The 23,932-nt window shown below is 40.1% G+C and overlaps 1 protein-coding gene across 11 annotated transcripts in view; it reads right to left on the bottom strand.

Moving 5' to 3' along the window:
- Positions 1-1,376: 1,376 nt before the first annotated feature.
- Eya4 (EYA transcriptional coactivator and phosphatase 4) overlaps positions 1,377-23,932 on the bottom strand; it is a 214,167-nt gene continuing 191,611 nt past the window's right edge. For 6 of the 11 annotated variants that reach the window (XM_051164322.1, XM_051164324.1, XM_051164325.1 and 3 more), the window contains 7 exons: positions 19,585-19,674; positions 12,837-12,895; positions 12,577-12,737; positions 9,976-10,090; positions 7,493-7,614; positions 5,416-5,516; positions 1,377-2,191 (listed from right to left, as the gene is read on the bottom strand). In XM_051164322.1, coding sequence (XP_051020279.1) covers positions 2,111-2,191; positions 5,416-5,516; positions 7,493-7,614; positions 9,976-10,090; positions 12,577-12,737; positions 12,837-12,895; positions 19,585-19,674 — 729 coding nt within the window. In that variant the 3' untranslated portion in view covers positions 1,377-2,110. Of the gene's footprint in view, positions 2,192-5,274; positions 5,376-5,415; positions 5,517-7,492; positions 7,615-9,975; positions 10,091-12,576; positions 12,738-12,836; positions 12,896-19,584; positions 19,675-23,932 lie in introns of all 11 variants that reach the window. The other 5 variants (XM_051164321.1, XM_051164323.1, XM_051164326.1 and 2 more) reach the window with 1 other exon arrangement.

The following is a 23,932-nucleotide window of genomic DNA, read 5'->3' as shown; positions in this document are numbered from 1 at the left end:
TAAGGTTTAAGTGCACAAATGAGTAGTGGTAATAAAAAGAAAGAGCTTGACCTTTTAACAACCACTTTCAAGCTGAAGACCAGCAGAAGTGTAAAATTTATTATTAATATTACTAGTATGAAAATATTCCAACCATAATTTGTCACTGAAGCATTGGGGGAAAGAGTAACCAAAATCCGCAACATTTAGAAGGTAAGGATTCTATAATTAGTCCCCATCTTATGCAGAATCAGCTCGTTTTCTTTCTGCCCTTCACAAACAGGGCCTCATCATTCTCTAAAGAAACGTGGCCCTCTGGAGTATTCATTGTGATCTTTGAGCAAAGTGTTGATCTCACTTAAGGTGCAAAGTCTCGAGTGTGGGGCTTTGATGAGCCAGCCTCAGGTGAGGGCCATTGACTAACAAGTGGACTCTAGGGCCCACCTTATGCCATTCTGAACATGGAGCTCTTCGGGTGCTCGCCCCACTAAATTAGTTCACTTCTTGGACTCTTAAACTTCCACAGGGCAAAAACATGTCATTCATTGCAAATGAGTGGAGAATCTGCATCATGTTACCAATATGGGCTACACAGCAGCAAAACAGAAAGACATGCAGACACAGTGATGACAGGCCCGCCCGTGAACACAGGCATTATGCAGCAACCATACAGGAGGAAGCAATGTATTCCTGTCTGTAACGGGAAGATCCTGGACTGATGCGTTCCAAGGAGATTGTTGTTGTGACCTTGTGATACTGTCAAGATCTAGCTTGTTTGATAATTAATTTATGATGATATTATATAAAAACATTCATAGATTCAGGGTTTTTTCCTTGTGAGATATCTGGTATCCTTGCTTTATCTCACGGATGATACTCACTTTTGCAATGGCATGGAAGACAAATGTACTTCACTGTGTCTACTCAATGTGCATTTTAAGCTACATCCATAACGCATTCTCAAGATGACTTAGATGACATTTGCTAAGGATCTGCACCATGATATCGTCCTCTAAGCAACTGACACATATCCAGTCTTAAACTAAAATTGGGTAAGTTGACATGAATATGGCTCTTAGTTTTCTTCCAGAAAACTGTAAGAAAGGATATGTGAGACTTCAATATATATTTCACTTTCTAAATAAAGAACCCAAAGTCTCCCAAACCTTCTGGTTATGATCAGATGTTCAGATAGTTGACTCATACTGATTACTGGAATTATTCAGAACCGAAATAAAATGCAAGCTTTCTTGTTATTGTTATTGGTTTCTCATTCAAACAAGGCTTCAGTTTGTTAATGATTTGGTATTAAGATGATACAGCCTGAATTTTAAATTTGGTCATGTGAAGAATTATCACATTTTGTTTGTTTGTTTGTTTGGGGTTTTTTCCTTTCATTATCTACAGAAACTTTAAGCGAAGTTACGTTGTAACACACAAACGCTGTCTTGTCTTTAAGGCACAACTCATCCATATGAACATTCTCTTTGCCAAACTTAAAAAAAAAAGAGACAATATTATATTCCCATTTCCCCAGCCCTTGTCCCGCCCCAAGAAATAAGAGTTGCATCCACTTTCAGAGTCAGCTGCTAATAAAGTCACAGTAAATTATTTTCATCAATAATTTACACAAATTACAGGTCTAGATAGGACTGTCATTACACAGTCTGAGTGCATTCCAATTCAGATTTTCTGGGCTAGGTAGGCTAAAAGTCATATTCAAACCTCAGGGTTGAGAAGAGCTCCCATTTTGAGGAATGTTTTCGACCACCTTGTCGGAGGCAGAACAGGTGCTGTGGCTCGGGCGGGTTCGAGTTCTTTAACTAAAGCTGTTAATTCCAGTTAGGACTCATTTGGTGTGTGTCAGCAACCTCCACAGATTGTTTTTCAACCATGAAAGTATTGTAAAGATAATAAGACCATAGAGTTTCCTTTTCTGTAGCACTAAAGTTTAATTCCATTCAGCAACCTGAATTCTTCACTCTGGAGTTTTCCTTCCAAGTATGATTTCATCCTTTAAGACCGTTGTTTATATGTGTAGAAGAAGCCAGCAGCACTGGATCACACATAAAAATTCAGTGTACTTGAAATATATATTAAAAAAAAGTGGATCCCCAGCTAGAGAACACAGTTACAAATACTCTAATTCCAGGGCTTGGTGTAGAGCCAAGAGGTCCGAGTGGCTTGATATCCTCCAGAAAGGCATGTTGTGCTGTGCAGTTGAGACAAAGAGAGAAGGGAGAAGGAGAGGGTAGGGATGAAGGATGCAGACAGACATTACTATCATCCCATGGAGACAGCTGCACACACCAGGATGCAGTGCACACCCAGGTTCAAGGGTGGGAGTTTAATAGAGGGATGACCATAGGTGGAGGTCTTGTGGAATCTCCCAAAGAATAAAGAAATAGATCTGAACTGGATTTTAATGGTATAACATCCAATACCGAGTTTCAGCAAGGTCAACATTGGGGAAAGCAAGTCAGCATAGGAATACTGCATGGCTGAGGGATAGCATGCCACCTCTGAAAGTTAATTTCCTGGCTAAAAATAAGATAACTTTAGACTATGAACTTCCTAAACCCATAGGCCTTTGGCAATTTGGGGGAAACAGAATGAACTTCTACCTATGTGAAAAAAAAAAAACAATTTGGAACTGGATTAAATAAGATAAAAATATTAGAGTTGTTAATATTCTTACTTCTCTAGGGTAGCTAGCAACTTAAGCCGGCAGGTGGCTTGGTTCATTTCACTAGTACCACAGAGTGAGGGTGAGGATTCAAACGTACAGTTTGAACAGGGACATACCATTCCCAAGTGGGCAGAGATAATCTTAGGTGGTATGCTGGTCTGTGGCCTTCTGGATCTGTACTAGTATGCATGACAGATGTAGCATTCAGAGTTTACAGAAAAGACTATTGTAAATAATATCTCATTGGAAGTAATACTGAAAAAAAATGTTCTTTAGTAAATTATAAATTCCTTGGCCTGAACTTAGAACATCTTCTAGGACATATATGAATGGAAGGTAGTTTGTATGTAGCAGAAATTATAACATGAAGTTTTATCATAATAATTATTGTTACACAATTCTTTGCTGCTCAGCATGGTAGCCACCAACCACACATGGCTATGAGCACTTGAAATATATTTAGTCCAATTTAAAATACATCCTGAATTTCAAAACCAGACTAAGACCAACATAGGAATATAAACATCACATCAATAATTCTAATATAGACTAGATGTTGATACATAATATTTGGTATATATTGGGCCAATTAATATATATGATTGAAGCTGATTCTACTTGTTTATTTTTACTTTTGAATGTGGCTTCTAGAAAAATTAAATTTTACATATCCATCTCACGTTGTGTATTTTGACAGGAGAGTATGGTTATCACTACTGTTTCTAAGAATTGATCTTTAGTTTTCCTCTTAAATTTCATAAACACAGGTTCTGGCTCAATTAGAGCCAAGAATCTTGAGAGGTGTAATGTTTTGCATTTCAGCTCAGATCTATTTGTGATAATAAAACAGTACTCAGTACGCCTGCACATGCGATTACTTCTACATTCAGAGAAAAGCATGCATTCTGGGAGCCAGGGAAACCAGCCACCTGTGTTTCCAAAGAGAATCATAGCTGTCACCCATCACCCAAACTGTACCTACTTAAACAACCATTTGAAAACAGCATTCTGTCTGATGATTTGATCCATTTGGAGTCAGGCTACTTTCCCGGAAGCATGAGCTTTAAAGCAGAGGACGCATGTCCATAGTCCGTCATTCCCAGCGTGCATAGCTAGCATGGACTTGATTAGTCTGTCTTAGCAAACCCCTTGCTCTTGGCTTGGAAAAAGTGAGTGCTACTTACTCTGTCTTAGCCCTAAATAAATTTCACCCAGGCTAAAGGCATACTAGTGTCTGTTCGAGGGTCTGCTGTTTGCTGTGTGTGACTATGCTTCCAACGTGGAAAATTAAAACCACGCGAATCCCAGATGCCCATAAACTCCAGGAGAGATGGCATCTGTGTGTGATGTAAACATCTCAAGCAGGGCAGGTTGGGTTGCTTGAGGCTACAGGGCTGACCTTGTATAGAACGTCCTTGGGACTGGAGGCAGCATGCTGTCCTGAGTCACAGCCACCACTGATTAACACCCAGGGAGCTTCATGTCACCAGCTCCCTTAACAGAATGGAAAAGCACGGGGAAGCTAGAGGCAGGTGCAGCGGTGTGGGCAAACCCTCCACAGGTAGAACTGTTCCGCTTCTCCAGTCTGCTGGGTTTGGGTTGACTGGGTTATCTTTCTGTTTATGGGCATACACTCTTCTAGGAAACTGTTTATTCTGATTATTCTATAGAAGATAGCAATTGGGCCAACACTGTGATGTGTGTGTTTATTAGCCGGTAGGTAAGGAGGACAACTTTCTTTTTATAAGCTAAAATGTCATGTACAGTTTCTTTTATTTCATGGCTCTTCAGGTTAGGGAGCAGAGGGCACAGCGTTGTGTTTTCTGGTGTGGAGAACAAAGTTCATATCATGTCTAGTGCTGAGCCAATCACTTAGTGATCTTACAACTGCCCTGGTTCCTCCTCAGAAATATGTTATCAGATAAAAAGCTCATTTAAATAAGTAGAGCCCGTGAGATCTCCTGTAAATGCTCAAAGCCAGCTGCTTGGAGCTCAAGTACCAGTGATTCACCGAAACATGTGAGTAACTTCTAGATGTGAGGAACGTTGCCTTTGAAACCGGCAAGATGGCACAGAAATTATAAACAATGTACCTATTGCAACCGGGCTGATTAAGGCTCCTTGTGAGAGCTCCTTCAGCTGTCCAGTTTCTCTTCAGCATTTGGTATCAAGAGACCGGCCTGACTCCAGGCACTGGAGGAACATGTGGTATTTGAGTCAAGGATTCCCTTACTGACTGTGCTATAAGCTTGTTAAAGTTCTTCCTCTGGTAAATTTCTTGAGTTTATCTACCTCTGTGTGCACAGTGTGGGCATATGTTTGTGTGTTAAACATATGCTCTAAATGTATGAATATATTTTTATGCATTTATATACACTTGAACAAATATCCATAAATTTTCCTCTATTTCCTCTCAAATTCCAGGCATAAAATGCTAGCCTCCAAATGGTTAATTTGCAGGTCAACAATGACTCTCTCATGCTCTTGTTGATTTGCATCTATAGACATCAATCACATGTCAAGCTGCCACTGGGCCAGACTACAGGGATGCAAACAAAAAGGCTTGCACTAGAAGTATCACACCGACACTGTTCGAGACAGGTTACCTTTTTCGCTGCCTGCTCTTCTTCTACACCATCCCCAATTACAACATACACTACTTTTCTGCCAAACCTTTGCATTATTCGTTCAAAGCAACTTTCTTTTCCTGGAAGATAAATGAGATAAAAAGTTCAGAGCGAAGTTACCTGGTGAGCAGCGTGCTCCTCATCTCGGCCGTCTCCAATCACAACATAAGTTATGTTAGTGCCAAATCTGGACACTATACGCTCAAAACAGCTTTCCTTGCCTGAAAAACAATGCATTGCTTATTCTTCGGGCCACAGTACTCATTAGTCTAGAGAGTCAGAAAGTGTTAATATCTCTTGAACAACATTTGAGTGACCTATGACCTCTGCATTTACAAATCAACATGCACTTTTAATTTAGGATAGGTTATTAAACAGACGTTTTTGATACTTTAAGAAAGATAGGAGGCTTGAGAATTTGACCTGATAAAATGTTCGTGTGTTTTCATTCCATTGAAAGAGTAGTAAAGCAGCTTTATAGGCAAGTACAAGTTTCTACAGCACTTGTTTAATTCTAAGAATCAATTTTATCTAATTTATCTTTTGGGTAGGCAAGTGACTTGGATATATTGTTGGAGAAAACTGAGTACTAACAGAGAGATTTACCTTGATAAATAACTCCTTTAAAAATGTATGGGAGCAGATATAATCAGATTTATTGTATCAAGCATGCTATCTAACTGACCACAGCAGTGACTGAAGTCAGTCGCTGACTGCGCCCTGAGCAATTGCCATGGAAACAGCATCCATGCTTATCTTTATAACATTGGCATCTTTTCCTGAATTTCATTCCAAGAATGATCTTGCAGCCATTGATACCATTGATGGCTTCTTTTTGTCCTTCTTAATCTGCTAGTTCAGAATGCTAAAAAAAAAAAAAAATGCTAGTGACAAAGGAAAAATAATAATGATTTTCTCAGATTAAATATAAAGAAAAAATGGCCAATGGGAAGAACATCATCCTTTAAGTAAAATAAATGTTTATTTGGATAGAACAATCATTTTGTTTTCAAAAAGAAAAATCACATTCTACCTGTGAATCTTACAAGCAGAATCTGTGTATCTTCATAGAACGTCGCATGGCACTGGAATCTAGGCTCTGATTTGTAGGGCGCATGACAATGTGGCACATTGACTCTCCCTAACTGTTCTCCCCAAATGGCTGCAACCTTCACAAGACCTAGGGCTAGCCATGTTGGGTGGAAGATTTTAGGATTTTGAACTTGCCAAAGTGCCATCAGGTAATTTTATTGCCCTGCAGGGCACATTGCAACATTGCATAACCTATTTGCTCTCCCAGGAGCTTCGTCCACATCTTTTACTCTCTCAAGATGGCAAAACCTGAAGTTGTTGGTTTTTTCTTTTTCTTTTCTTTTTTGGCATGGCAACTGGAAGTCAGATTTCACAGACCATATTTAAGATGGGCTCATAGAGGCTGAAATTATTTGAGTACTACTGTATGTTGGGAAGAAATGCATATTCCAGACACTCATGTAATTAATATTAAAATGACATACTCTGCTTTATGAAATTTTTTCACTTGTTCCTGAAATTATTTTTTGATTGCTGTAGAATTAGTGTGAGACTTCCCAACGATGTCAAGATAGTGTATTTTTGAACCTTGGATTAGTATTATTAGAATATGCAAATATATAATTCTGCGCCTCATATTAATTGAACTATTAAATACTGCAGCTAGAACATGTAATGCTCAGACAATATATACTAGAATAGCATGTGATATGGGCAGAATGAGTTAGAATTGTCTACATACTGAGTTTAGTGTTTCACTAGCTAAGAGCTCTCAGCCTGGTAGCCCACAGAGGAAGGGGAAGCAGGCTATCCAGATGAGACCTGATATTGCAGGACGAGGTCCCCTTCTGTCACAGACCTAGGGGCGGGGAATAGAGTGAAAGAGGGAGGGAGGGGGGAATGGGAAGATACAAGCAAGGGGATAACAATTGGCATGGAATCTGAATAAATTATTTTTTAAAAAAACATACACAGGTATCATGAATCATATGTGATTTTTGTTATTTGATGCTTTTCCAAATTTTCTGGATGTGATGATAGAAAATTGATTACATAAGACCCACGCAGAAATAGATATATAATACACAATTGTATAAATAGTATGTGTGAAACACCCTGCAGCGTGACTATACACTTTGTAGCACACTTCGACATGTCTCCTTACCTATTTTGGTTGCACTGTAAATGTTCTCAATGGGGAAAGCACCTCCTAGGCTGTAGAGTAGGACCTTCGCGAGAGCGGGGATCAGCTGGGTTGTCGTTACCAAGACGTTTACACAGTTACTCCTAGCAGGGATGAAGCGGAGACATTTGCTTTCTGGTAGTAAGAAACTCGTACCAGTGCAGACTGAAGATGCTCAATCTAACTTTTACTGATGAGGAGAAGGCAGGGGGAAGCTAAGACACAGACCTTTTTTCAAGTTTGGAGATGCGGCTTTGAAACGGTTTCATTATGTGACGTGAGCATTTAGGTCATCTTTCAAAACTACCAACACTACAACAGAAAACTTGGAAAGGACACATGCAAAGAAGGGAGTGAGAAGCCGCAACAATTAATTACCCATTCGGAGATTGCTTCTGTCTTCATTCGTGAATGTATTTTCCCATTAGGGATTATATACTACATAAACAATTTCTTACTCTGCTCCCTTGATTTTCTGAGTCTATGGCTTGTGTCATTCTGTCTATTATCCTCAGATTACCTACAAACACACACTTCTACCAGCTGTTTCAACATAATTTAAAATTTTGTTTAGGTTGTTTTTGGCCTCTCGTGACTGTGTATAATGCTATCTTGAGGTTTTTTGTTTTGTTTCCCCCACCTCACGCAGTACCTGGAGTTACTTCCTTAGTGATAGAACACTTACGGTAAAAAGACAACTCAGCTCTGCTGAGAATTCAGACACATAATTTATTAAATAAATCGTTTGCCCTACGTTTTTGTGCTCTGTGAAAAATTCCAATATGTTACTGCCGAAACAGCTGGATATCTTATCAAGTTTCACAGCACCTAATTAGTCAGTGCATGTCTACTTGTTTTTCTAAGAACTTTTCTTTTTATTCATTTCTTAATGTCACATATCCTTGATTTAGGGCGGTCATAGAAAATCTATAAAAAGCTGTTGACTTAATTCTTAAAGAAATGCACGTGACTCTATATCCTGCACACAATTTCAAGCTTTACGTGGCCCAAAGTCTCTGGCCTTTGGGTGGATTATGCCACAGTTACAGATATCCTCCTGCCTGAAGTCCCATGTCCATGCAGCTTTATCTGTTGGACAGTTCTTGCATACAGAATTATAATGCCCTTCCTAAGACTCCTACACATCTACCTTGATTTCCACTTTTCCAGACACAGAGTAAAATCTAACTCATTTTGAGCCCAAAATTTCACGCATGTGTAGTGGAAAACTTTGTCCCACACTTGACTCTTCAGGCTGTATTCTTGGCACCTCTCTCTCCTGTGCAGATTCCACAGACTAACTTCCAGGGACTACCAAGCTGGACCCAGGAGACGCTACGACTGTCAGGGCTTCCATTAGTGTGTGGCGCTAAGAACTGAGCAGAATGCTGGAGCCTGCCCCACTTCACACAGGAATCTGAGTGCAAGCCCGCATCTCAACAAGGGCTCTCTGTTATAGTTTCTTGCCATGAGATCAGGAAGGAGCCACATGCCAGATTTGATACATAAATTTACTTTCATGTCCTAAATACTGGGCTCTTCTCTTACTCTAGCAGACATTTTGTATATCTGCTATCTGTCTGGAGGATACCTCTTTTTAATCCTGTGTGTTACCTACATATTGGTTAACTGTATATTGTTTCACCTCAGCCAGGAAACTATGACATAAGAAAAACCAAAGGTATATCTAACCCACCAGCCATCACTTCCCAACTGTATACTACTGTTGAATTATCATTCATAGTACAAAGTTGGAAAACAACTTTTTAGTCTTTATAATTTTGTCATTTATATTAGCAAGTTCATAGAAACAACACAAGGCTAGAGGTTCCCAAAGCTTCCTTGTAGTTTTTGACATACGTAAATGGAGCATATTATCTATTAGAACTACACCATGCATCCTTTTACAAAACGTTTCTTTTGATTTTGCGGCCATCCTTCCACTTTGTCACCAACACAGAACTGATGCCTTCTCAGAGCAAGTTATGTGACCTACCTGTGATACTATCAGTACTGTGATGGCATATGAGTTCAAAAAAGTGATCTCCTGTGCTCTGAAAGCGGCAGCCCTCCTATAGTTCCAACACACACACACGCACACACACACACACACACACACAGACGTGCACACAAACACACAAGCACCCATACACACATGCACATGCGCAGGCACAAACAGGCATACACATGAACACACACACACACACATACACACACACGCACATGCACGTGCACACACATATGCACAAGCACACATACACATGCATGCGCACACACACATGCATAAGCACACACACACATGCAAGCACATGCACAAACACACACACATGTACACATACATGCACACACACTGAATATCACTGGATGTGGTGAAAGTGCTAGGAGCTGGAACAGTTTTTCTCTGTTGTGTTGTTGGACCCAGACCGTCCATGTAACTGAAGTGGCAGGGTAACAGCCCTACTTACCTAGTACTAATAATTGATAAAGACTTAAGTGCATTCGTTAGCCAGGAATCCGTCAGGCCTTCAATCTCTGCCCTTAGCTGTAGCCATGCATCCCTCTTGGCAGGGCCCAGGAGTCCTGAAACACCAAGGAAACAAGCTGCAGTCAGGAGTTGAACACTGTCTCTGCAGGGCGGAGTTTGGTGTGCCTTCTGTCTGGAATAAACACGTTTTATTTGCTTGTGTCATAAATAAAGAGGAACAGATTTCTATCAATATCGATTCACCCTTTCAGAATGGATTGCTAACTATCCAGTAGTCTTATTCTTATTCTTATCCTTATTAGACAACACTTAGGGGCCAGACACTTGGCTAGACACTCAGAGATATGACACAGGGAAAAGAGACCCCAGTGCCCCCCTTCCTCGATCCCCATGACCTCCCGGTCTAACCTAATAGCTATAAAGCTCAGGTGCTTCTAGGACTGATCTCATTGATGAGGCTGGGGACCGTCAGCTAGACAGGAGCGGTGGGTTTCCTCCAGAAGAACACAGATGTGCTGCATAAACTACTGTCCCATCACCATCTTAGTCCACTTAAGGAAAGTGTCAACAGCATCCCCGTGCAGCTGTTACAATGCTTCTTGAGGCCTACGTTTAATGATATTTTGTGCTTAAAAAAAAAAAGACATAAATAGCTATGTTGGATAAGCAGAGGTGGGAGGAGATAGGTAGGTGTGTTAGATTTTAGAGATGTTAGGATACCCGTCAGTAGTGGAGCACACGACTAGTGTGCAAGAGGCTCCAGCACTGACCAAAACAAGGGGGTGGGGAGAAAGGAAGAACAGCAGGGAAAAGAAAGAAGATAGAAAAAAATTTTAAAAAGAGAAAAGAAAAGCAACCTTGGTTTCATGATAAAATGAGATTACATGAATCTTCATTTGAAAGGAAAGCTTCTCACTTAAGCTGTATTTCAGATACTGGGAGCCAGTGCACACAATATGTGATAGGTCCTATTTAATATTAAAACTTTTACTTTCTAGAAAGTCTTATTTTTCCACATTCCAATAAAAGACGTTAATATATGGCAGAAAAGAAACTCTCACATCATTAATTTAATTTTCTACGATATAAGATTATATATTAACAGTCTTCTCAATTTTAAAATAATTTAAACCATAATATTTTTAACTTCTATATAATTTTTAAACAATACGCTTAGATTTTTAAATAATTAAAATCCTGTAAAGGGGGCTTACGCAAATATAAAAAGTCTCAGAGTTCTCAATGGGATATTTAGTTTTTTTAAAATTAAACATATTATTGGTTTACATTCATACATACATACATACATACATACATACATACAATTGGTTTCACCTACAGGATCTATTTCATTTTACAAAAGTCTTTTGTACAAAGCATTAGAGTGACTTAGGTACTCCACTCCCAGTAGTTGGAGTGATGCAGAGCCTGCAGGGTTCAGGGCAGTTTCCTGTCCAAGCTTCCTGTTGGTCCAAACGTTCACACCGTCTGTTGTTCTGCCTTGTTGTTTTCTTACACTTACTGAGTATTCACTGAACATTTGATGAGAGTCAATGCTAGCAAATACAGGAAGACAGACAAGCAGGCCTCACCCTCAAGGGGAAGACGGATGGGTGCAATGTATTTATATAAATGAAATTTTTTATTTATTTGATTCGATGGCATACGTGTGCAGAATGCATGCACATACTTAGAAAAATAACTTCCTTTTGGATTACTTTGGGTTTTTGTTCCTCAAACACATTTCATTTTAAAAGAAAAACACCTTGCTAGGATAATTGTATGTGCCTGACTTTGGACCTAATCTTGGGAATTTGTTGACCTAAAATTGATTCTAACAATAAAAAAGATTCATTCCCCCCTCCCCCACATCTAGAAAAACATCCAGGGCTGCAGTTTGAGGCTAAAGGTTTAAATGCTGCCTCCAATCCTATGGATAAATATGGTGTGACTTAGACACTGCCTAAGGAGTATTAGAACTTTTAAAATCCACAGTGATTATAGCGAGCACTGTATCATATGTGGAATAGATACATCTTCAGGTGATGTGTGAGTTTTAAAAAGACCAAAGAGACCTGCTGTGCATTTTGAACTCTCACAAGCTGCCACTTGTACATGCTAACAGTGATTGTCACCGAATCATTCAATAACTGTGGCTCTCATCTTTACAAGGGTCTTTTGACCGTCTCCCTCATTTGTCTGCTGTTAATGATAATGTCAGAGTAATACGGTTGAAGCAGAGAAAGCATCCAGCTGTAAATCTTGATGGAACACAAGGTTTCACCATAATAATAATAATAATAATAATAATAATAATAATAATAATAATAATAATAATAATAATAATAGTAATAATAATAATAATAATAATAATAATAAATAAAATAAAAAAATGGCCAAGTTTTTTCACAAGGGTCCATTTAATTTCCCCCTAGTAATTAAAAGAGAGCAAATATGCAGGCTCACTGCTTTTCCATGCAAGCCTTCATTGATGTGTTTTCCCGGATCTACACTGTGAAACAGCAGTTTGAATTCTACCCAAACCCAGGGCGCTGACCCGGACGGAGCAGGCCGCACGTACCTCCAATGTTGTTCTTGTAGGTGTTATATAGCTCCTTTACTCTTCTGTAACGAAAAGCCAACTTCCTCATCCAGTCCACTCCTCCTCTCACACCTGTTGGCAAACAAAGGTTTGCACTACTTGCAGCTGCATGGAAGCCATCAGTTGCAAAACTGTAGGTACTGCAACACCCAAAATACATTAAAAAAGAAATAATTACATGTGCAAAACTCCATGGCTGAATTTCTGTAGGAAATGGAAGATGGAAAGGCGTGGCTTACCTTAAGTCCTGACCATTGTCGTCCGAGGAAACATCGTCGATATGAACTTGATCACACTCCTGGGAAGATGGAAACATCAGGCATTACCTATCTCCAGAGCACGTCGCACGGGAAAGGGTTTTCCATCTTCCTGTGGCATCAGGCTATGGCCACAAGATGGCAGCATGGGCCCATTCCTCCCTCCCTCCCTCTGAGGCTCAGTTTCTTATGCACAGAGGGAAATGGTTCCACTTCTCTCTGATCTAAATCCATAAGGTCACATAAAGCAGTCTGGAAATGGAGTGCTTTGAAAAGTAAGCTCAATCTTAACATCACTGATAGGAAGAACTCTTGAAGCTTTCAGATCAGTGTCCCCGCTAATCTGAAAATACCCAACATGCCTCTGGACTGAACATCTGAAATAGTCGCTTTCCAAGGCTTCTTGCCTTTTTTTTCCCCTAGAGTAGGCGTGTTACTTTACTTCAAGTCCTGGTTTTCCGACACAGAAGGAGGTTAGCAGCCATGGAAGCTGACATCTTCTTTTATCAGGATTTAGCATTTTTAAAATTTCAGTGAATAAAATTAAGATTGTGAAGATTTACATACCCAAAAGTATACAAAGTCTGAGGAAAATAAATTTGGTACGACTGTCCACACTGGATCTGATTTCAAGTTCAGAGTTTGCTTAAAGCAAATAGTGGGTTCCACATGAGAATTGGGTTCTGTGGGGTTCTAAAAAATCCTGTTCTGTGTTTAAATAGTCTGTAAGTAGTCTTTAAGGTGAAATTTGCTGTTGAGATTTGAAATGCCTAGCCCTTAGAGGAATAAGTCCATGATGAACAGTTACAAATTATTAAAATTCACAAGAAATCAGTGAGAGAGAAGGGGGGGAGGGAGGGAGGGAGAGAGGGAGGGAGGGGGACTGAAGCAGGCTTTATGCGTGTTATGCAAGTGTTTTACTACTTTGCTACGTTCTCCAGCTTTAGATTATCTTACTTATACCTGACGGTTTTGATGCGACAAGTAGTGCTTACCATTCAAAGATCAATTTAAAAATTATTAAATTTGAAAATATTTCATGTTAAGAAAAACTCTCCACTTGACCTCAAATTTGTGGCAGGCCTGAAAGTCTAGCATTCAGCCTTCCACCTGAGCCTGTTTATCACATTGCAGTTGACTTGGGGACATCTTTTAACATACAGAATTGGGGAAGGTGAGGCGATGGCTCAGCAGCTGGGGAAGAGCGAGCTGCTGAGACTGAGGACCTGAATCTGAGCCCAGGAGCCCAGAAGGTGGAAAGGGAGATGTGAGTCCTACAAGCTTCCCTCTGATTTCCACATGTGTCTTGTGTGAGTTGCATCTTTCCCGGGTAGGTAAAACAAATGTGAACTCAATAAACAATAAAACACAAAACGGAGTGGCAAGCCCAGTCAGTAAAATGCTGGCATGTAACTTCAAAATGTATTTGAAGCATTTGCTCTTCTTCCAAGGACTCAGGTTCCCAGCACTCCCACGACAGCTGGAAATACCCACTTCAGCTTTCTATGGCCCCTGCATAATCATGGCACACATACATACACACAGGCAAAGCACCCATAAACACAAAATGAAAACAAAAAAAATTAGTCAAAAATGTATGTATACTTATTGTAATAGTCCATAAGGTTTACATAAGTTATGGGATTGATAATTTTTGAATGAAACTTTACCTATGTTCACAGGTAAGGGTTGGGGAGGCTCATTTTTACCTAGAGACCACCTGAGGGCACTTCTGGGAGAGTTAGCCGGGATATGCGGAGTTTTAAAGGCATCTTTTAGAGATAGAAAATAATCAACCCAGATATTTGGAGAATGAAGGGCTTGAACAAAACAATTAAAAACTGGAAGGAAGCAGGGACATGAAATGAGGGGTAGGCTTAAAGTACTTGTTTGAAAATGTTCTTGCATAACTGGGCAGTGGTGGCACACACCTTCAGTCGCAGCCCTTGGCGGGCAGTGGCAGGTGGATCTCTGAGAGGTTGAGGCCAGCCTGGTCTACAGAGGGAGTCCTGAGACAGCCCAGGGATACACCATGAAAAAAATGAAACAAGATGAAAAGCTCTTATGTAACTTGGTACCATGTACGATGAGCATATACAAAAACAGAACAAACAAAAACAAAACCCTAATTAAAAAGCTGAAGAATTGCTTCTTAACTACATGTCAGAAGTCTAGGCAAACAATAGTAATTGGTAGGGTTGCCACACTCACACTCATTTCGAGTTTCTAGCACAAAGTTATAGTGATGTAAATTAATACCCCAGATGGCGAGGCTTGTGGGAGAGTGTGGGTGTCATTGGTGGCACAGAGAGAAACAAAGGAATGAAAGAGGAGTTGAGGCTGCCTGAGCCACGGTGGGTCCCCAAAGCTGAGGGAAATGCATGCTTTGTCATGGAAGCAGGCACTGCACCTCCAAAAACCCTCTCAGATGCAAGTATATCCACCTGTTGCACTGGGCTTTAAAGTGATCTAAGCAGTTAACATGGAAGCTGCAGGAAAGCCCATTTTCCCTCAGACTATGGAGGCACTGAGGTAGCACTCCATGACCTAAGCATTTGTTCTTTAGACATGGTAATGTTCTTTAAATAAATGTCGGTGTGTGTAGGTGTTCCACCTGTATGCATTATCTGTGTTCCTTTTGTGTGTCAGGTTTCTGTTGAGTCCAGAGGAGGCTTGGACGCTGTGGAACTGGAGTTAGATGGTTGTGGGTAGCCACATGGGTGTTAGCACTCAGACCCAGGTCCTCAGCCGCATGGGTGCTAGCAGTCAGACCCAGGTCCTCAGGAAGAGCAGCCAGTGCTTTGAGCCACTGACCCATCTCTCTGGCTCAGACACAGTGGTATTCTTGGGAGGCATTTAGAATGAAATAAATACCTGAAGCTCCTCCCTCTACTGAGCTTCCAACATCTCCCCTCCTGTAAACAATCCCCACCTCTTATGTAATAAGCTGGTTTAAATACCCCCCAAGGGGGGATTTCTCTGAGTCCCTCTAACCACCGCAAGCTATTTCTTGAATACTTCTTCATTCTGTTTTTTCAAAAGCTCCCCTGACATTTCAAGTATTAACTCACATGATTAATTTGTACTTAACTTGCCCCAAACTTCATTTTTTTACTCCTGAGGACAACAGTATATCAAACTTATTGGACCATGCACTGTGTATTTGAAGTTTGGTTTGAGGGTCTTCCAGACCTAACTTCTCTTTATATTTATGCTTAGGAACTCTCTGTGTTGACTCTGGACAGTTGCCCAAGGATTACAGTCCAGTGAAAGAAATTTGAACTTCAATTACTTAGTTTTTTTTTTAAAGGGGAAAGATAAATAATTGTTCATCAACTAGTTTTTCACCATGAGGAACCCATGCAGGAGTCATTTTAACCTCAACTTAATACTCCAGAAACATTCAAGTGCTTTGGTTTTGAACACAGCTTAGCAAAGACCTCAAATGCTTGAGCTAATTCTGGTGTTAATCAGAAACGCTTTAAATGTGTCTTATACGATAACCACAGAGTTGTCTCCGATCTGTTCCAGTTTATAAGCACAGTGCTCCTCTCTCGCCTTCGTGAACCCCAACTCCCTGGTGCCTTCCCCTCCGGAAGTTATTCTAACTGAAATAACATTTTTTTTTTTTTTTTGAGCAGAGAGCGTTCTCTCGCTGGGTCGGAGGTGGGCAGAACACAATGAAGTGTTGAGTAGCCCGGTTCAGATTTGGGACTTTTAAGGACGTTTGAGAGGAACAGCTGTTGTTGCCCACGATGTTCCATCTGCTGCAAATAGACATCTGGGTTCCACAAAGGACCCTGAGAGATTAACTATATAAGCAAAACAATTCTCACAATAAGATAACGACATATGTGCTGCCTTGAGCAACCCTGCGTGTCAGCGGAAGCAGGCTTGGCTTAATTCCTCTTATGGAGGAATGTAAAAAGTTGGCTGGCAAAAGGGTCATTGACATAAATGTGACATTCAAGATTAGCCACATAGGAAAGTAGGCATGTAGATAAGGAACTCCACAAAGCTGACCTGAAAGTTACTGCCTGGAGCTAATTAGTTCACATCACTTGGAACTACACTTTTGTGTTTCCTGTGCTCATCAACCTGTGTGTGTGTGCACACACATGCATGCACACTCACACGCATGCACACAAACAAACACACACACACACATATACATGCATGCGCACACACATGCATGTGTGTGCACACACACATGTACACACACACACACACATGCACACTGAGTATGCACACGCCACTGCTTGCAGCCCATTGTGTGTAATGTCCACTTGCTTAATTAAGTTTATCGTTCACTGATCACGTGGAACACAGTTGGACAGCTGAACTGTGGGATTTAAGTCAAATAATGGCTCTGTGACATCCTAGCAGACACCCAGGAAAGAAGCACCAGTATTTTCTCAGTTTACTATTTTTGTCAGCGATACCAGCCAATATCTACAAAGTACCTTTACCAAGAGATCTAGCATAAGATAAAAAACAAATAAATAAACCTTAAAGCACTGTATCTAGCCATGGCTTTTTTTCCCTGTATGTTGTGACATTTACTCCAAGCGTGTAAAAATGTTTACATATTTGTGGTATGTGGTAGAACACTCCTCCCCCCCTTATCAGCTTAATGTTCTGATGCTAAAAGGTGAGCATTTTATTCAATTTAAAATTTTTTATTTATTAACATCGTATATGCGTGTGCCTGCCTGCATGCACCCCTGGGGCAGTGTGTATGCGATGGAGCCTAAGTGGAGGTTCAGAGGACACTTCCTGTGGAGCCCGTTCTCTTCCTTTACGGTGGAGTCTAATGGGTTGATAACCCTAGTTTGCCCTGTTACACCCTGTTTATAATATGCCACCAAAAAAGCTAAAACTTCATTTATTCCATGTAATGATTTTTCTTTTGGTAAAAAGAAGTCAAATGAGTTAAATATCATAAAACTGGGACAAAACCTACATAAACCCACGTCTCAATTTTTATAGTGACTATGAAAACATTAGTCATCTTACACTTTTTAAGCTGAGACTCATCCATATGAAGGACAAGAAGACTAACACACGGCTGTCACCGTATTTAAGATGTCAAGTTTCCTGTAAGCTCAATCATGTTTCCTATTAGTAGGCATCGTGGTCAAAGCCTTCTGTACCCCTGGGAATAATAAGCAGTGGATTAGCTAAAGTCGATTTTTTTTTTTTACAAGGGCCATTAGAATTTCTTATCATAAAATGGAAACTAGATGAAGAACACTGACCTTTCATATTGTTCATTAACAAATAAAGCTGCTTTGAGCAGACATTTTATACCCAATGAAAACATGGGCAGATCTGAGAAAACAACAACTGGCCATGTCTGACCCTGCAGTTTTCGCCGCGTGATTCTGATGTAACCAAGTCTTGGCCTATAATCTTATCTAAGTCAGCACTAAACTGTGGTTTTTCTTTTGTTCACCCTAATTTCATCAAGGTAAGGGGGCAGAAGTCTGTGCTCTCTTGCCTCAAACCTGATTTAAAATCACAATTTTATTAGTGAGCTAGCTGATAACATAGGACACACACACACATACATGTGTGTATTATGCACATATACACATTACTAATGGATAATATGTTGATATATTATATATTCTATCCATCTATCCATCCATCCATCTATCTATCTATCCATCCATCCATCCATCCATCCATCCATCCATCCATCCATCTCTGTTGAACTTACATTTTGTCCCCTGAAAAGTAATATCCTGAAAAATGATATACCTATTTGTTTCAAAGCCCTGACAGTTAGTGGGAAGTTTAACATAAAATGTCTAGAATCTCATGAGGAGTCCTGATAATAATCATCCTTGTTCACAATGTGACTATAGTTAACTTTTTTTAACCTCATTGTGAAATCACAAAATAAAAATACAAATTGAGCATGTTATTTTTTTTTTAAAAAATGACAAATCTCTATCTTATCCCAATTGTATTTGTCCACAAGGGACTTGGGTCCTTTGTCCAAACTACTTTGTTGTTTCATACTCCACTTTCTGCATGTTGGGTACCCCAGGTCACTGGCACAGAGTTACGTTCTTTATCATGGTGTGGATGTAGCTGCTCTGAGGCCAGATTTCCTTGTGCTTTTTCACTCTGCTGATTTTTACTTTCTGTCTCTTGTTTGTCATTCAGACAACTGTGCTGTAAGTTTACATCAGGAATAGAGAGAAGAAAGGACCCAATGCATTATTCACAAGCTGTGCTATGCAAACAGCTCCAGCATTCTTTAACCCAGAAGGAGAGAAAATGAGAGTGAGAGCCTGTCCAGAGACACTGCAACACACAACGATCCGCTCTTCTTTTGGGAAGGGGATCTGTAAGTATCGTCCAGTGAATAACATGAATCCTGTTCTGATTAGTCACCTGGGAAGGCTGAAGGTATCAAAGATGAGAAGAGCAAGGACTGAGTGAGGAGTTTTCTGACCCAAGCCACAAAGGAGACCACCTGCTCTTCTGAAGACAATTCTGTTCTTCATGTGTGTCCATAGTATGTATCCAGAAACATATACAACTCAAGAGCATAAGTTTCCACTCTGTTCATACTATTCTATGCAGTTTCCCCACCTGACAAGAACCACAGTTCTCGTGGGATGAGTATCCATTTTTTCAAGTTTCTTAAGGTGTTCTGCATACATGACACCACCTGAGAGTTTTTATGTTTCACTAATTATTCTTGACTTTTTCTTACCTCTAAGTCATTAAAAAACAAATGTGTATCAGCAAGATTAAAGATCATTTCCTCCATTCGGAGCCCGAGGGTCACAGCCATTGGCGGATCCTGAAAAAATGCATAGAAAATGAGGTAAAATTTCAATATCCAAAGTGACTCATAAAATATTTTAGGTACATATTTTTGGATACAGTAAATTATTTTTTAGTGAAGTTTAAGCATTTTCCAGAGGTGAAGGAGGAGTTGAAGAATTGTGAAATACTTAAAAATAGGATAAAGTTCTAGTGACTGATAGTATAGAGTGACTACAGTTAACAATATTTACTGTAGTCTTCCAGATAGTCAGAATAAAAGATTTTGAATATTCTCAAACATAAGCATGATAAATGGTTGAAATGGAAATATTAATTATCAATTTGATCATTATATATTACACACATGTATTGAAATTTATAATATACCCAAAACACACACAATTATGGCATTTATAATATTTAAATAATTACATATGTATGGATAAGGTGACTTACCAATTATTCCCAAACATGGATCTCCAAAGATATATCTGGTAATTTACAGAAATTTATATGTATATAGAGCTGATTAAGAATTGCAGTAGAAATTTATCTACCCAAATCAGTATATTCATAAGAGAAGTATGAAAGCCAATTAGTTCAGATAATTTAGTTTGGATATATGCCATAGATACTTTTTGGTATTTGGTTGGCTGCTGAAGAACAGAGAAAACTAATTAAATGTTTGAAAGAATATTCACTTAAATTATATAGACTAAGTAGGCTATATTTAGAAATATATGTATATAAATATATGTATACTTATATTTATGCATTCACTGATAATTAGTGATAATTAGAGGAGACTGGGGAGAGGCCTATGGAAGGATTTGGAGAGAAGAAAGGCAAGGGAGAAAAGTTATAATTACATTATAATATTAAAAAGAAAAGAGAAAAAAAGGAGTGGTCACAGTTAAACTACAGTAGGAGGAGAAAAGCCCAAGTGGATGTTACAGGGCAAATGCACTCAGGCAAGATGGTAGGAGCAGATAGAGAATGGTACAGTCGCCACTTCATTATGACTTGCATTTTGATTGACAGGGTAACAGATTATTTAATTATATGTACAGTGTGCTCTAACCTGAATTTCACAGAGGTTGCAGGAAGTGGAGAATGAAAGAGTATTCATGCACTACACACAACCCATGTAGAAAACATATGCCTTTAAAGATTTAGAGATCTGGAGGGCTTGGTGAGAAGTCCAAACGATCCCATGTTTGCTTACAGTCACCCACGTCTTACATAGCAGCAAAGTCTTAAGAACCAGGGGCAGGGGTGTTCTTTTACCATGGTCACCTGCATCTGAGTCCCAGTATCAGGGGACTCTGAGTCTCAAGGAGAGATGCTTAGGGACCAGTAAGCAGTCATCCACAAGTTTGTGTCGAAACGATCAGAGGTCAAACGAAATCCAAGGAACTACAGGTGTTCCTGGAGAGATGGAGAATGTACAGAAACAAGAGGAGATGGTTCCTTTGAATCTGAAGCCACATGGATGTTTCAGGGGGAAGAGAATGAGTTGGCAAAAAGCTGAGAAGTCTTCAAGAACGCTGTGTGGGAAGACCTCAGCGTGTGATGTGAGCCTCAGCCGTGAGCCGGGCTGTGGGGATTTGAGAACAGACAACTGCAATGTGGATCTCCACATTCCAGTAAGTGGCACATTAGGAACTGTACTAAAGACGGGGAGATGTGTAGGCAGTTTCATTTCAATTACAGACCAGCGCGCCCAGCCCAGGTCTCAGGCCTAGTGGGAGTTCAGTTATACCTCTAACCAGCTCCCTTTGCCAGTACCTGCCCCTCGGTGGCACCAGCCAGCTTTTCTTCCTGCATCTACAGGAAACTCTAGCATGTAGGCACATTTCCAGTGTCCCTCCCATGCTCTGTAGCCTTCAGAGCATGGAGAACAGGAGAGTCACATTAATAAATAGGAACTGATGTGAATGGGATATCGAGGTATACAGAGCAAACTTAAGGCCTGGTGAGGATGAGGGTCAGCAGGTGTAGAGGGAGTAGGGCCCCCAGTACGGACTGAGTTGTTTCCATTTCCTTAGAAGGTGTGTGTGTGTATGTGTGTGTGTGTGTGTGTGTGTGTCCTTTAAGGATTGTTGACAAAATCCTATTCAGATTATGCGTACTGTGGAGCAGGTCCTTTGCCAGGCAAACCTGGGCTCTACTGCCACACTGATCTGCCAACAGTGACAAGTTACTTTGGATCAATATATCCTTTCCCCTGGCCCCAAGAAGATGTGGTGATGAAGACAGGAGCAGGGTTGTTGGGGTACTCTGATACATACTATACATAGGGTTCTGAAAGCTCAAAGGGTCTACAATAGAGCTCAATACAAGGCAAAGATCAAATTGTTTTGTCTAACAAATACTCAAATATAAAGAAAATGCATGTTGTGTACCCCAGATTTTTTTTTTGGTTCAGGCCATTTTAGAACTCAGAAGGACCCCTGACTGTGCTGCCTTCCATTATATAACTCTCTCCTTTGTTGCTAATATCCTCATTATTCCTGGAAGAACTCTCTGAAGCTGGAATAATTTTTTAACTGCATGCTTTCTTCTTCTTCTTCTTCTTCTTCTTCTTCTTCTTCTTCTTCTTCTTCTTCTTCTTCTTCTTCTGTTAAAAAAAATTGCTCTAGCTAATCCTCTCTTTCAGAGGGAATGAAGTAGGTCTTAATTAGGACAATGTTGCAGAGAACTTCTAAATATTCTGCTAAGTCATGGACCCATGAACAAAACGTCTACAGAAATATCAGGAAAATCAAATGTAATCACAGCATGAAAACATATAATTCCATTAGTGACGCTCTCTGCTCTTGAGGAATGCCCAGGATGCAAGACAGTAAGGGGAGCGCCTCCCCCGCCCCCAGTACTCTGATGATTTCTGCCCTAAAGATATTGATTTCAGATGGGGGGTGGGATACAGAAATATCTTCTTAAGGTTTTTCTTTTGGAGGCTAAGTTGGTTTAACTTCCCCCCCCCACCCCAAGTGGTATTTGTTTCCCTTTTAAAGTTTCCAATAAAATTACTGGCTATCTCATGTTCATTCTTTACATTCTTCGCATTTATAGATCTGATTTATGGGAAGATGGGAGGAAACCTAGTAGCCCCGTGCTTGATATGTCCATTGATAGCATGCTTCTGAGCTGTGTCCCCCTCTGTGCTATCCAAATAGTGATGGAAAAAAATCCATGAAGAATACAGTTTCTGGGCATCTGATAAGCATGCAGACAAACATATTTTTTTAAATGCATGGTTCTTTTAGTCAGCAGGCACAACATATGGTATGATGAAACTGCATTTGAGCATTTCATTGGAATGCAACCCCCATGGCACTGGGAGGGCCAAGCACTTGTTTTGCAAGCTGTGGTCTTTGCACTTTACACCCCCTACTATAGCCAACACTTAGGAAGCACTCTGGAAGGAATCTCATTTCTTTTCTTTTCTTTCTTTTTTTTTTTTTTAGCAATCTCATTTCTTAACTGGGTAAGTTTAGATTTGGATTCCATCAGGGTGTGAATTGGTTAAATTTTACTAAGGTTTTCAGAGGGCAAGCCCATTGAAAGAGAGGTCTTCAGTCATCAGTGGCAAGAGCCAAGGAAAACTAAGTTAGGAGGTGGTGTTCTTGTCCTTTGGAGACTATTTGGGGAGGGCTTCTTTTCAAATATATAATTTTATCCCCCACTTCCAATGAACCAAGTCACTGGGACAGATAATTTTAAGTAAGCAGAGCACAGCATCACATTTTTCCATCTGAAGGACTCGCGGAGCTCAGACTCACGGAAGGAGGACTGTTCATTAAGTGGGGGGGAATCCCTCCCAGAACCTGGTCATGGTGGACACTCTTGGCTAGGAAGGAGCTACCAGTGGCTGTAGTGTCACTGCTTTATTAAGCATTCACAAGCGAGACATACACCTGGAGAGAACCCACGGCTTGCACTGAAATGCTCACTCATTTTCATAGATGTTTATAGGGTGTCTTAGGAATCCGGATTTGCTGCATTTTTTTCCCCACTTAGTTGGAGTGAGTGTTGAGTTTAGTATTGAAAATGAAGTGATAGCAAAGATTTGGACAGAGTGAAAAAGAGTGGGAAAATAAAGGCACAGAGAGGGTCATATGAATGTTCCGATACATATTACACATGTATAAGTGTTCTGAAAGGTTCTGCGTGTCGCCAGCAGAGTTCAACACGGGGCAAATGGAACGTCTGCCAAGTTATGCTGTGTACTGCTGCGCTATCAAAACATTGAAATGATTTCCAAGACATTTTGTTGGAAGAGTGGAAGG

Source organism: Acomys russatus, chromosome 21 (assembly GCF_903995435.1).
Source record: "Acomys russatus chromosome 21, mAcoRus1.1, whole genome shotgun sequence".
Classification (NCBI taxonomy): Eukaryota; Metazoa; Chordata; class Mammalia; order Rodentia; family Muridae; genus Acomys; species Acomys russatus.
Note: the sequence above shows the minus strand (reverse complement) of the source record. Positions and strands in the feature narration are given on the sequence as shown.